Source organism: Schistocerca gregaria, chromosome 9, assembly GCF_023897955.1.
Source record: "Schistocerca gregaria isolate iqSchGreg1 chromosome 9, iqSchGreg1.2, whole genome shotgun sequence".
Classification (NCBI taxonomy): domain Eukaryota; kingdom Metazoa; phylum Arthropoda; class Insecta; order Orthoptera; family Acrididae; genus Schistocerca; species Schistocerca gregaria.
In genome coordinates, this window is record NC_064928.1 from 167,868,626 (window position 1) to 167,881,574 (window position 12,949).

General features: G+C 43.1%; 1 protein-coding gene across 2 annotated transcripts in view; it reads left to right on the forward strand.

The window, feature by feature from the left end:
- The window catches only part of LOC126292166 (histone acetyltransferase Tip60), a 92,956-nt gene that overhangs the window by 15,638 nt on the left and 64,369 nt on the right, over nt 1-12,949 (forward strand). For both annotated transcript variants that reach the window (XM_049986003.1, XM_049986004.1), the window contains exon 4: nt 10,708-11,066. In XM_049986003.1, the coding sequence (XP_049841960.1) occupies nt 10,708-11,066 (359 nt within the window). The remainder of the gene's footprint in view (nt 1-10,707; nt 11,067-12,949) is intronic.

A 12,949-nucleotide genomic window follows, 5' to 3' on the forward strand; every position in this document is an offset into this window, starting at 1 on the left:
TTTGTTACTCAGGTAAGGACGACACACAATATTTTGTAATTGTAAGGGAAAGACATCTGCATTATAGATTTTGTACCACGATTGAATCAACAGACACAGTATAGTTAATAACAACAGAAAAACTTTACAGTTTATCTGCATATTAACTAGATTATTTGCTTTCTGAACTGACATTAAAATGAAACACATGAACTAGTACAGCTTCTAACACTTGTCATTCATCTTAAGATTTCCTGAAGGCATTTAGTGCCAATATATTATTAACTGACATTTAATTTTAAGCATCTAGTGATACTATACTTCATCAGCAACAAGTCATCTTTGAGTGAATCAAGGACCATGAGAAAGACAGGCCGTGCTGCTTACGTAACAGTACAACGCTGCAGGTCTTAAGAGTACCAACAGCTGTCTCTGTTGGGGAGCAAGTCAATATTTCAGATGAGTTTAATTGCTTGTTGACATGCATGCGAGTCCTCAACAGCATGACATAATTCAGACCTTTTGTTGCGTACATTTTCAGAGTTGAATATTGATTTCCCATGATCCTTGCATGGAGCAGAGCATTCGTGAAGTGTGACAGCCCAGCTGACTAGTGTGACATCGTATGTTTCTTGCAGAGCCTGTATATCTCGCTGGTCCCGAGTGAACAGCCCCCACCGACTCTACTTCTCCACAACAATGAAACTCGATAGCAGTTGACAGATGTGCTTCTTCATTTTGACATTACTAACCAGTAAGCTTCAAGTGAAATGGGCTTTTCCCATGTGTGGAATTCCCATGAGATTCTCATAGGGTGGTGTACTCTGCCCAGAAAGGGTGATATAATGCTAGAGGTATCCAAAACATTCCCAAGAAATGCTACAGAGCAGTGAGAATATTAAGGTATCACTTATGGAGTAAAGGAGAGAATGATGGGTTTGTACTGAAAATCTCTCTCTCTCTCTCTTATTTGTTTATGGGGAGCACAGGCTACGCGGAATCTGTATTGGTAAATAAGAAGCTGTACTCCACTGAAGAAGAAATCCAGTCTGCTTGTGAAAAAGTTCGGACAATTTTATGTCCGTATGTTGGACGGTACTCTGTATTGCACACATTGATTGATGACTCTGCAGAGAGTCTCACGACAGAAAAGTAAAGTTCCACGTAAGAAAATAACAGAAATGATTGTCCTTTATCAATATGAACATCAACCCACATTGTTTTCCCACCCACCACGGACATTTGCTCCCGCCTCCTAGCCAGAGACAAATCACCTTCCTCTGGCTTACATTCCCAGCAAGAGGTCCCTTGGGACTCTTCTTTCCCAGGTTCCCGTCGGTCTACAACTGGACACCAGCCAGTGGCTAAAGAAGCCACAGGCTTATGGTTGCAGGGATTCACAATTGTCATCATTACCTCAAACTGATACAGAGAAGCCTTCGTATTACTCCAAATCCTCTAACGAGAGGAAAGATGAGAAGTAGTTTTCCAAGAAGGACGAGATTCTGGTGGCTCCTGAAGCCGCAGGCTACACCTCACGATGGAATGCAGAAACTGTGTGATGATGCCGTAACCCCTTAACAAGTGGCAGCAGGTGACCCTAGGGCCTAACCTGCCTCCTTGGTCCCTTCATGGCCTCATAGTACATAGACAACATTATTCTCCTCTGGAATTGTAGTGGTTTTTTCCACCATCTGGCTTGGCAACATCATCTTTTAAGTACTTCTTCTGCATTGCCCATCAGGAGACTTGGTTTCCAGCCATGCAGACCCCGGCCCTTCATAGATACCGGGGTATTATAAGAATCTAACTATCTATGACAGGGTGTAGCCCTTGGTTGCTTGCATCAAGGAGATATCAGTAAGGCATTCGAGAATACAACTACAACTCACTATGTTACATGAATGGGGTTTATGAGGTCCGCTCCTGATTTTTTTTCCTGAACTTCTTGGCTCATCATATTTTCTGGGTTCAAGTTGGTGTCTCCCACAGTTCTCGCCATATCCAGAGAATGGGTCCCGCAGGACTGTTTACTCAGTGTCTCTCTCTTTCTAATAACCATCAATGGTCTAGTAGCAGCTGTGGGGTCCTAAGCATCACCCTCCTTGTATGCTGATGACTTTTACGCCAACTACTGTCCCTCTTGTGTGGGTGTCACTGAACATCGACTGAATGGTGCCATAAGTGAAGTGCAGACATGGACTCTCACCAATGGCTTTTGGTTTTCATCTGCCAAGACTTTGGTCATGCACTTCTGTCGAAGTTATATCGTTCACCCACAACTTCCATGCAGACCTCTAGGAAGGACTGTACCGTCCTTTGCCGTCTCCACATTGGCTATACTTGGCTGACTCACAGTCAGTTCCTCCATCACAAGGAGACTTACTGCTTTTTAAGACCAGTCTTCGATGCTTGGTTGAAGTGGGTTTCCCGTCTTCTCCAGTTTAAGCAAAAGATCTGGCTGAGTAACACCAATTTGGGTGCAGATCACACTACTGTTCTTGCAGCTTTACAAAGCTCTTATACAATCTCGTTTTGAATATAAGAGTCTGACGTACAGTTCGGCATCGCACTTAGCGTTGTGGATACTAGATCCTATACTACATTGTGGGGTTCGACTTGCAGCAGGAGTCTTTCAAACTAGCTTTGTTAACAGCATACTCGTGGACACTGAGATCCCTCCGCGGCAGATCAGGTGCAGACAACAGCTTGTCAGTTATGCTACACATGTTTTCAGCTCCCCTAAGCATCCGAACTACTGGCCCTCTTTCCAAACGTGGAAATCCATCTCCATCAGCAGCAAACCAGCTCAGGAACTATGATCGCATTCCGTGCCCAGTCCATCATCTCTGAACTTCAGTTGTTCCCTCTACCACATCTCCTCCGTGCCCACCTCTGTGGCGCATCCTTCAGCCACAGCTAGCACAAGGTCCCAAAGACTCAGTACAGCCCAAGGCCCCCTGCCACCCATCTTTCTCCGTTGTTGGCGCATTCTGCCGTTCAGAAGTAGTCTATACTGATGGTTCAGTGGTTGCTGGTCATGTGAACTTTGCTTGTGCTCACATAGGACATACTGAACTTCGCCCTTTTCCTGGTGGTTGTTACGTTTTCACTGTGTAGTTGATAGCCATCTCTCTTGCTCTGGAGCATATCTGTTCCAGCACCAGTGAGTCCTTTCTCATCTGTAACGACTCCTTGAGCAGTTTGCAAGCTTTCGACCAGTGCTCCCCTTGCCATCCTTTGGTCATTGCTATCCAAGATTCCCTGTATGCCCTCGAACAATGTGGACACTCAGTGACCTTCGTGTGGACCCTGGGCAACATCGGTATCCAGGGAATGAACTTGCTGATAGCCTTGCCAAACTGGCTACTAGTGAACCAACCTCTTGAGATCGATATTCCAGAATCAGACCTCCGGTCAGTATTACACTGTCAAGTTTTAGAGATCTGGAACACAGAATGACTTGCTCTGACAATCCCAACAAACTGCAAGTAATGAAGGAGACTACGATTCTGTGGAGATCTTCCATGGAGGCCTCTAGGAAGGACTGTACCATCCTTTGCCGGCTCCACATTGGCTATACTTGGCTGACTCAGTCAATTCCTCCATCACAAGGACCAATCCCACTGTCATTGTGGTTCCTGTTTGATGATGTCTACATTTTGCTGAACTGTCCCTACCTAACTGGCCTGCAATGGACCCTCAATCTAACTGACTCTCTATCCCTGATGGTAGGAGATGATGCATCCCTTTACCACTCTCTTTAAGGGATGGCCGCTTAACCGTATAGTCCGACTGAGGGCTTAGCAGAAAACACTGTTGGCTCCTATGCCCAGACCAGGCTGTGGCTGTCTGGGCTTGACACTACAGCCCGGTCCTCCCTCCTCTCATGTGATCTGTTTGACTTGTTCATCTACCATCTGTCTTTCTCTTGCCCTGTCCGTGTTGCTAATCTTTCCTAGGCAGTTTTTTAGTGGGGTGCATCTGATAAGTGGCGGGGTGGGGATGTATGCCCCATGCCCCCTCATTGCACTCTAGTTTTGGGGCTTCTGGCAGTTCCCTAGATGGGAGACCTCGCTTGCCTTTCTTCCTGTCCCCCCCTTTCTTCTTTTTTGCCCCTTATCCAGCCTTTGGTGACATTTGGTTGACCTATGGGCTTTCTTCGTATAGGTTTTGCATGGTAGGCCATTTCTGATGTACAGTTGTCTAGACCTGTCTGTTCAAAGACAAAGGGACTGATGACCTATTAGTTTGATCCCTTTAATCATCCAACCAACCAACCAACTAGTCAACCAATCAACACCCCAGACAGTGGTGAGATACCAACCTCATTGTCTCATGTCATACAGCAACCAGGAGCAGTTGTCTGGGGTGCCTTTGTTTTCATAGCAGAAACCTCTTTGGTGTTCGTCCACAGCACCCTTGCAGCACAATGGTACATCATTGATATTCTGTGCACCGTTGGGGACAGATGTGTATCAGTGCATTAATGACATTCTCAATTTGTGAAAATTTTTATCTCGAATAAATCATTCAATTTTCCTGAAATTGTTATCATTTGCTTGTCTGTGCATGTACATCACATATACTGGTTTCCACCCCATTTGGATGATTCCATTGTGGTGTGTCTCCTTTTTCTTGGCTAGAATTTGTATGTGGCATGTAAAAATGGGCAAATGCCAAAACTAGTCAGTCAGTAAACGGTAGCAGCTTTGTTGTAAACTGATTGGTACTGAGTGATGAGGGGAATGCCCCTCTGTGGCTAGAAGGTGGGCCTTTGGAAGGTGTTGGCTGTCTGCAAAGATAAGGCACTGGAGATCTGTTTTTGTGCAAGGTTCAGAGACCCTTGGTATATTATGAGTGGGACCACCTGTCACTACAGATGTGACAGTCACTGGTGCCTAGGCTCTATGTAGGGACTTCTTGGTATGGAATGGGTAGCAGCTGTTGAAGTGAGATATTGCTGGTGGTTGGTAGGTTTGATATTGGGCACTGATGTAGCCATCTTTGAGGTGGAGGTCAACAGAGGAAGGTGGCTTCATGGGTTGAGTAGGACCAGGTGAAGCAGATGGGGGCGAAGGTGTTGAGGTTCTTGAGGAATATGAATAAGATGTTCTCTCCTAGATCCAGATCACAAGGATGTCATCAGTGAATCTGAAGCAGGTGGGTAGTTTGGGATTCTGGGTGTTCAAGAAGGATTCCTCTAGATGGCCCATGAATAGGTTGCTGCCATGCAGGTGCCCATAGCCGTACCCCGAATTTGTTTGTAGGCAGTGCCTTCGAAGGAGAAGGAATATAGTTGATCATCACGACTAGGAAGGAGGTGGTTGGTTTGAAATATATCAAGCATTGAGAAAGGTGGTGTTCAATAGCGTTAAAGCCCTGAGCATTAGGGATGTTAATATAAAGGGAGGTGGCATCAGTAGTGATGGCCAGGGAACCGTGTGGTAAAGGAACTAGAAGTGTTGATAGTTGTTACCTTTCATATAGGAGAGTAGGTTGTCTGAGTGTGTTTTAGTGAATTTTTTCGGATGTAATTCTATGTTATTTTCATATTTTTAGACATTTCTTCCACCAACATGGATCCTTGCTCCTCCCATCTGCATCAGTACAAAAATGTTTCCTTATCCCTAGCCAGAACCCAGTCCCACAACTATTCCTGTGTTGTTGTTTGGCTAATGGAATCCCCCAAATGACCTTACCATCAAGTTACCCATCTCCAGCTGCCACCCTACCTTCCACAATGATTTCCACCTTTTCATATTCCGCCAAGCCTTAGCCCTCACCAACCTGCAAAACCATATCAGTCAGGCCCAAACCTCCTCGCAGTACCTTCTCTCCATCTGTAAAATTCTCCTCCTTTGCAGTCTCTACCTTTGTTAGTCATCATCTTACACATCTAGCACTCCCCTGTTCCCATTAGAGCGCTACACAGCTCTCTATTCCAGCAACATACCCAGTCTTTGTATTTCTCTTCTTTTCCACTAACCTCCGTCCTCCGACAGTCTTTTTGTTGTGCCTTTCTGCAACTCAGCATCTCCGCTTTATGATGAGTAACAACTATCCTTTCCATTATATTGTTACATTCCATCCTGGATTTTCTCTCAAGACAAGGAAGATTGCCATTGGAAATGGTGTTGGGGTAGTATAAAGTTATAATTGAGTGTCTAAAAACAGATAGTCACTGTGGTCAACAAGGCAAAGGCATGGAGAGAGTTTGCTGTTGATATTAATTCTTTCATAAGGCCAGTATCTTATGGACAGCAGCAAGCCGTTGCTGTGTCTGCTTTAAACAGATTACCAACCACCATTTGAAAGGTGCCTGTGGTGTAATATCTTAAGGTTAACAGCAACATGCACATTGCTGTCAGCAGTTGATTTCTTTCGGCTGTTTTCATCAGATAGTCTCCGAGCCTCGTTTCCAACTGCTTTACAGTGCTTTTCCCCAAACAAAACCTCAGCTTAAATAACTTGTTATTTAACTCCAAAAGTGGATTCACCCTTTACGGAAAGTGCAGGGAGCTCATTGGGTCTTGTCATCGTCGTCCTCAGTGGACACATCTGAATGCTCAGATATTTGTAAAATAAATGAAAGTAAACAATGTAATTCACATGGTGTAGTGATATTGCACAGCAAATTTTGCCCAACAGTGATCCAGAATGCTCGGAAAACAGTGTGTGTGGAATTGTTTCAATGGTATGGAATAGCATGGTAATATTGTTATAATCATCTTTACAACCAATAAAGTAAGAAGCCTGGGGATACTGACAAGTTTCAGATAGATTATATAATGGTAAGACAGAGATTTAGGAACCAGATTTTAAATTGTAAGACATTTCCAGGGGCAGATGTGGACTCTGACCACAATCTGTTGGTTATGACCTGTACATTAAAACTGAAGAAACTGCAAAAAGTTGGGAATTTAAGGAGATGGGACCTGGATAAACTAAAAGAACCAGAGGTTGTACGGAGTTTCAAGGAGAGCATAAAGGAGCAATTGACAGGAATGGGAGAAAGAAATACAATAGAAGAAGAATGGGTTGCTTTGAGGGATGAAGTAGTGAAGGCAGCAGAGGATCAAGTAGGTAAAAAGACGAGGGCTAGTAGAAATACTTGGGTAACAGAAGTAATATTGAATTTAATTAATGAAAGGAGAAAATATAAAAGTGCAGTAAATGAAGCAGGCAAAAAGGAATACAAACGTCTCAAAAATGACATCGACAGGAAGTGCAAAATGGCTAAGCAGGGATGGCTATAGGACAGATGTAAGGATGTAGAGGCTTATCTCACTAGGGGTAAGGTAGATACTGCCTACAGGAAAATTAGAGAGACCTTTGGAGAAAAGAGGACCACTTGTATGAATATGAAGAGCTCAGATGGAAACCCAGTTCTAACCAAAGAAGGGAAAGCAGAAAGGTGGAAGGAGTATATAGAGGGTCTATACAAGGGCGATGTACTTGAGGACAATATTATGGAAATGGAAGAGGATGTAGATGAAGATGAAATGGGAGATACAATACTGCGTGAAGAGTTTGACTGAGCACCGAAAGACCTGAGTTGAAACAAGGCCCCCGGTGTCGACAACATTCCATTGGAACTACTCATGGCCTCGGGAGAGCCAGACCTGACAAAACTCTACCATCTGGTGAGCAAGATGTATGAGACAGGCGAAATACCCTCAGACTTCAAGAAGAATATAATAATTCCAATCCCAAAGAAAGCAGGTGTTAACAGATGTGAAAATTACCGAACTATCAGTTTAATAAGTCACAGCTGCAAAATACTAACGCGAGTTCTTTACAGACGAATGGGAAAACTAGTAGAAGCCGACCTCGGGGAAGATCAGTTTGGATTCCGTAGAAATGTTGGAACACGTGAGGCAATACTGACCCTACGACTTATCTTAGAAGCTAGATTAAGGAAGGGCAAACCTACGTTTCTAGCATTTGTAGACTTAGAGAAAGATTTTGACAATGTTGACTGGAATACTCTCTTTCAAATTCTAAAGGTGGCAGGGGTAAAATACAGGGAGCGAAAGGCTATTTACAATTTGTACAGAAACCAGATGGCAGTTATAAGAGTCCAGGGGCGTGAAAGGGAAGCAGCGGTTGGGAAGGGAGTGAGACAGGGTTCTAGCCTCTCCCCGATGTTATTCAATCTGTATATTGAGCAAGCAGTAAAGGAAACAAAAGAAAAATTCTGAGTAGGTATTAAAATCCATGGAGAAGAAATAAAAAGCTTGAGGTTCTCCGATTACATTGTAATTCTGTCAGAGACAGCAAAGGACTTGGAAGAGCAGTTGAACGGAATGGATAGTGTCTTGAAAGGAGGATATGAGATGACCATCAACAAAAGCAAAACGAGGATAATGGAATGTAGTCGAATTAAATCGGGTGATGCTGAGGGAATTAGATTAGGAAATGAGACACTTAAAGTAGTAAAGGAGTTTTGCTATTTGTGGAGCAAAATAACTGATGATGGTCGAAATAGAGGGGATATAAAATGTAGACTGGCAATGGCAAGAAAAGCGTTTCTGAAGAAAAGAAGTTTGTTAACATCGAGTATAGATTTAAGTGTCAGGAAGTCATTTCTGAAAGTATTTGTATGGAGTGTAGCCATGTATGGAAGTGAATCATGGATGATAAATAGTTTGGACAAGAAGAGCATAGAAGCTTTCGAAATGTGGTGCTACAGAAGAATGCTGAAGATTAGATGGGTAGATCACATAACTAATGAGGAAGTATTGAATCGGATTGGGGAGAAGAGAAGTTTGTGGCACAACTTGGCAAGAAGGGATCGGTTGGTAGGACATGTTCTGAGGCATCAAGGGATCACCAATTTAGTATTGGAGGGCAGTGTGGAGGGTAAAAATTGTAGAGGGAGACCAAGAAATGAATACACTAAGCAGATTCAGAAGGATGTAGGTTGCAATAAGTACTGGGAGATGAATAAGCTTGCACAGGATAGAGTAGCATGGAGAGCTGCATCAAACCAGTTTCAGGACTGAAGACCACAACAACAACAACAACAACAACAACAACAACAACAAAGTAGGGAGAGTAGTAACAAGTGGGAAAAAAATTCAAGCATTGATATGGGTTCGAATACCTGATCTTCTGCACTGCAGCCCACGACGCAGTCTCTGAACCATTGCAGTAAATGAAACATGATTTTGTCATTAGTTAATTTCAAATTAATTGCTTATGTTCTATTTATCAATGCACATGGAATTGTCAGAGTAGTTTAGGGACAGTTTCAGTAGGTAAAAATTTAATACAGATTGCATAGTTAATGCTACTTGAGCTGAAAGAGAACATATATAAGTGATGTTGAGTCGTTATTGGTTGCTGTCAAAATTCCCATACTTAACTGTTCACGCCAAATGTTTCGAATTTCCCTTTCTTACTTTGCTGCTAAGTGTCCATAAAATGTCTTTGAACTAATCACATAAATTAAGAGTCGTCTCCAAAGAGCTGTTGTGAGATCGATCATTAAGAACACAACGTATTTGTTAAGTTCCTTAACGTAACCTTCCAGATTGAAAAAAAGTATTTCGAGCATCTGCAGTGTGCGAATGGTGTAGTCACATATTTACTTGCTATTTTTTCTGTTAATAACTACTTTTTTATTATTGCAGTTGATATCTGCTAAAAACAAAAATGGTGAATTGTAGTGCCGTTAAGCTATAAACTGATGATTAGAGCTGAACATTGCTTTGAACCTCACCCGTCAAACACGATCCAACTTCATGGCAATATGACCTGGAATTAACATTTATACAGTACAGATTTCCAGGTTAAGCTTGATCTAAGGTCATTTTCTGTCTTAACCTAAGGTTAAATGCTTTATACAATTAGCCCTAGGAGCTGTACATTTTAGTTTAACTGATTTTTGTATTACGTTATCAGATATACCATTAAATAGAACTAATATCAGGTCATTTTTTTTCTATAAAGGTATCAGAAGGAAAATTACTATTTCGCCTTATAGCAGTGATTTGGGGGGGGGGGGGGGGGAGAAAGAAATAAAAAGACTATGTGTGGTGATGGAATGATGACTGTGTAGTGCTGGAATGGGAGCAGGGAGGGGGCTGGATGGGTTAGGACAGTGACTAATGTAGGTTGAGGCCAGGAGGGTTACGGGAACGTAGGGCATATTGCAGGGAAATTTCCCACCCGTGCTGTTCAGAAAAGCTGGTGTTGGTGGGAAGGGTCCATATGGCACAGCCTGTGAAGCAGTCATTGACATGAAGAATATCATGTTTGGCATCCAGCTTGTTGGTTGTCATGCCTACATAGAATGCAACACAGTGGTTGCAGCTTAGCTTGTATTGTGTAATACATTGAACACATGTGTTTATTCTGTACTGTCTAATTCTCTGTCTGTTACATTATAAGTGGTGAAACTCTGGGCGTGGCAGTTTAAATCCCCAATGAGCAGTGTAGATTTAGATTCTCTACAGTTTCCCAGAAATGACTAAGACACGTACCAACATGATACCTCTGAAAAGGACATGGTTAATTTCTTTCCCCATTCTAATCTTGCACCCTCTCTCTGTCTCCAGTGACTTTATCATCAACAAGACATTATACCTTGATCTTTTTTTTATGTACTCTATTTTGGATTTGAAATATGCTTGTTTATTCCGTATTTGTGGAGTAATTTAAAATTAGCTTGTCAGTGTATAAAATTAGCATCTCAGTGTAATTATTGTTGTCATTTTGCAGTCAATAAGCGACTCGATGAGTGGGTCACGGAAGACCGCTTGGATACTCGGAAAGTGCAGTACCCACGTCGCGATGGTGCTGGTCCCGGTACGGGGATGTCGACACCCAAGAAGCAGACATCGTCGGCGTGTTCGACGCCCGTGCACCCGAGCTCTGGCAATGCCAAACCCAACACTACCAGCACCGTCACCTCTGGCAGTGGAACCCTCCCGGTGCCTTCCGTCAGCACCAACAATGGCGGGCCGTCACGGCCCACGTCTCCTGTTGTACCGGAAATGGTCAATGGTGGTGCCGTTCTTGCTGCAGCTCTGCAGAAGAAGATGTCGCGTAAGAGGAAAGCTGGGTGGCCCGAAAATGAGGTGAGTATTCGCCGTGGATCTACATTTGTGAATGTGATATCTTTTATACAGATATCCTGTCATGGCCTCAGAGAATTTGAGAAAGGGAGCCACATCTTCCTGGAAGAACCAGTACGACTTTATTAATGTAATGGCTAGTTTCAATAACAATAGGTCAACTGAGACGTGATAATGCTATCGAAACCAGTCATCGTGTAAATAAAATTATATTGCATCTTGTTACCAGTCCTCCCCTGTCTTTTAAATTTTTCACTTGTTAATGTATAGTTATTCGTATGCATTGAAAAATAAGTTTCACATTCACAAATTTTTTTGGCAAAACATCTGTGTATAATACAATTCTGCATCTGGTATTTGTGCTCGATTGAATTAATTAGTGTGTGTAGTTCCTGCTAATGTCAACATAGTCGCTCTAGATGCAGAGAGCAACTGCATTTGACTTATTTCGTGCTAGTTTGAGCATCCTGTGCTCAGACAGATGGCCTGATCATTTGCTTGACTACACAATTGCCACTCAGTCACCCGCTGCAGGATCGAGCTGGTTGTATGCACCCCAGAACGACCAGGAAATCTGTGATAAACATGAGAATTTTTCATTGTTTTAGTTCTCAGTTAAATTTTTGTAATTTTGATTGATATGAATTGATCCTCTTACAAAGAATTTTATGTTAACCTGGTACTGCAGAATACTACTACAGCAATAAAACATCTACATGTGACGCTGTTTGCCACCCATGCAGCAGCAGCGCCACCTAAGTGGCCAGCCAGCCAGCGGCTGCTAGACTTGGACTCAGTTCTGATTTGACTGTTAAAGTGTACACACGTCTTACTTTGTTTACTTGATCTGTGACTTTCATGAATTGCATCTTCCTTGAAATATATTTGTTCAACTTGAAGTTATTACAAATGGCGACAAGGTAGTGATTTTTCTTTTCCATCGTTGACGCACATGTTTCCATGGCTACTTTAGAGTAACTATTGCAAGGTCTCATAGAACAGCAAACGCTTCTCACAAATGTGATTCGTGATTTCGTCGCGGCGTCTCGTCGTTGTCTCTACCTACTTTTCCTCCTTACGGCGAGACAGCGGAAGACTGGTCTGATTACGAAAACCGTCTTCGACAGCACTTCTTGGCATTTCATGTCGCGGACAAACAAACATGTAAGTCTCTGTTCCTTTCATGGTTTTCACCTTAAATGTATCGGTTGTTGTTGCAGTTAGCTCCTTTGAAAGATCCTGAGTCTTTGTCCTTTGCTGAAATGTGCTCACTTCTGTCCGTCTATTTTCAAAAGCAAACTCATGTGGTAGCCTCTCGTGTTGCCTTTTATCGTTGTCAAAAACAATCAAATCAATCATATCGCGCTTGGCTGCTGAACTTCACGGCCCAGTAGAAAGTGTCAATTTGTTACTGAAGTTCACAAAGAATCCTACGCCGATTCCATGGTACGGGATGCTATTATCCGATTGGCGCTCGACAAAGAAGTTAGGCAATGTGCCCTTCAGTTGGAAAATCCGACTCTAGATGAAGTCCTATCCATCACTCACTCTTTTGAAATGTCTTGCGCCGCTGGACCGCAAATAGAGGCATGGGACGACGTCGGGGGATATACATCCTCTGTGCGATGTTGATGAAACGCGTGGCGTGGCGTGTCCCCGCTGGCCGACGTGGCCGCAGTACGCTCCCAAGTGCAGCCTCGGCCTACCTGTAAACAAACCTCTAAGAAACTGCAGAAAAACACACGGCAACTTCCTTCATGTCCGCGGTGTTTTACAAAACATTCACGAGAAGATTGTCCAGAACGTTGGGCCGTGTGTCACAAACGCAAAAAAAAAGGGGGGGGTCATGTGTCATCCATTTGCAAATCCGACCGCATACATGATGT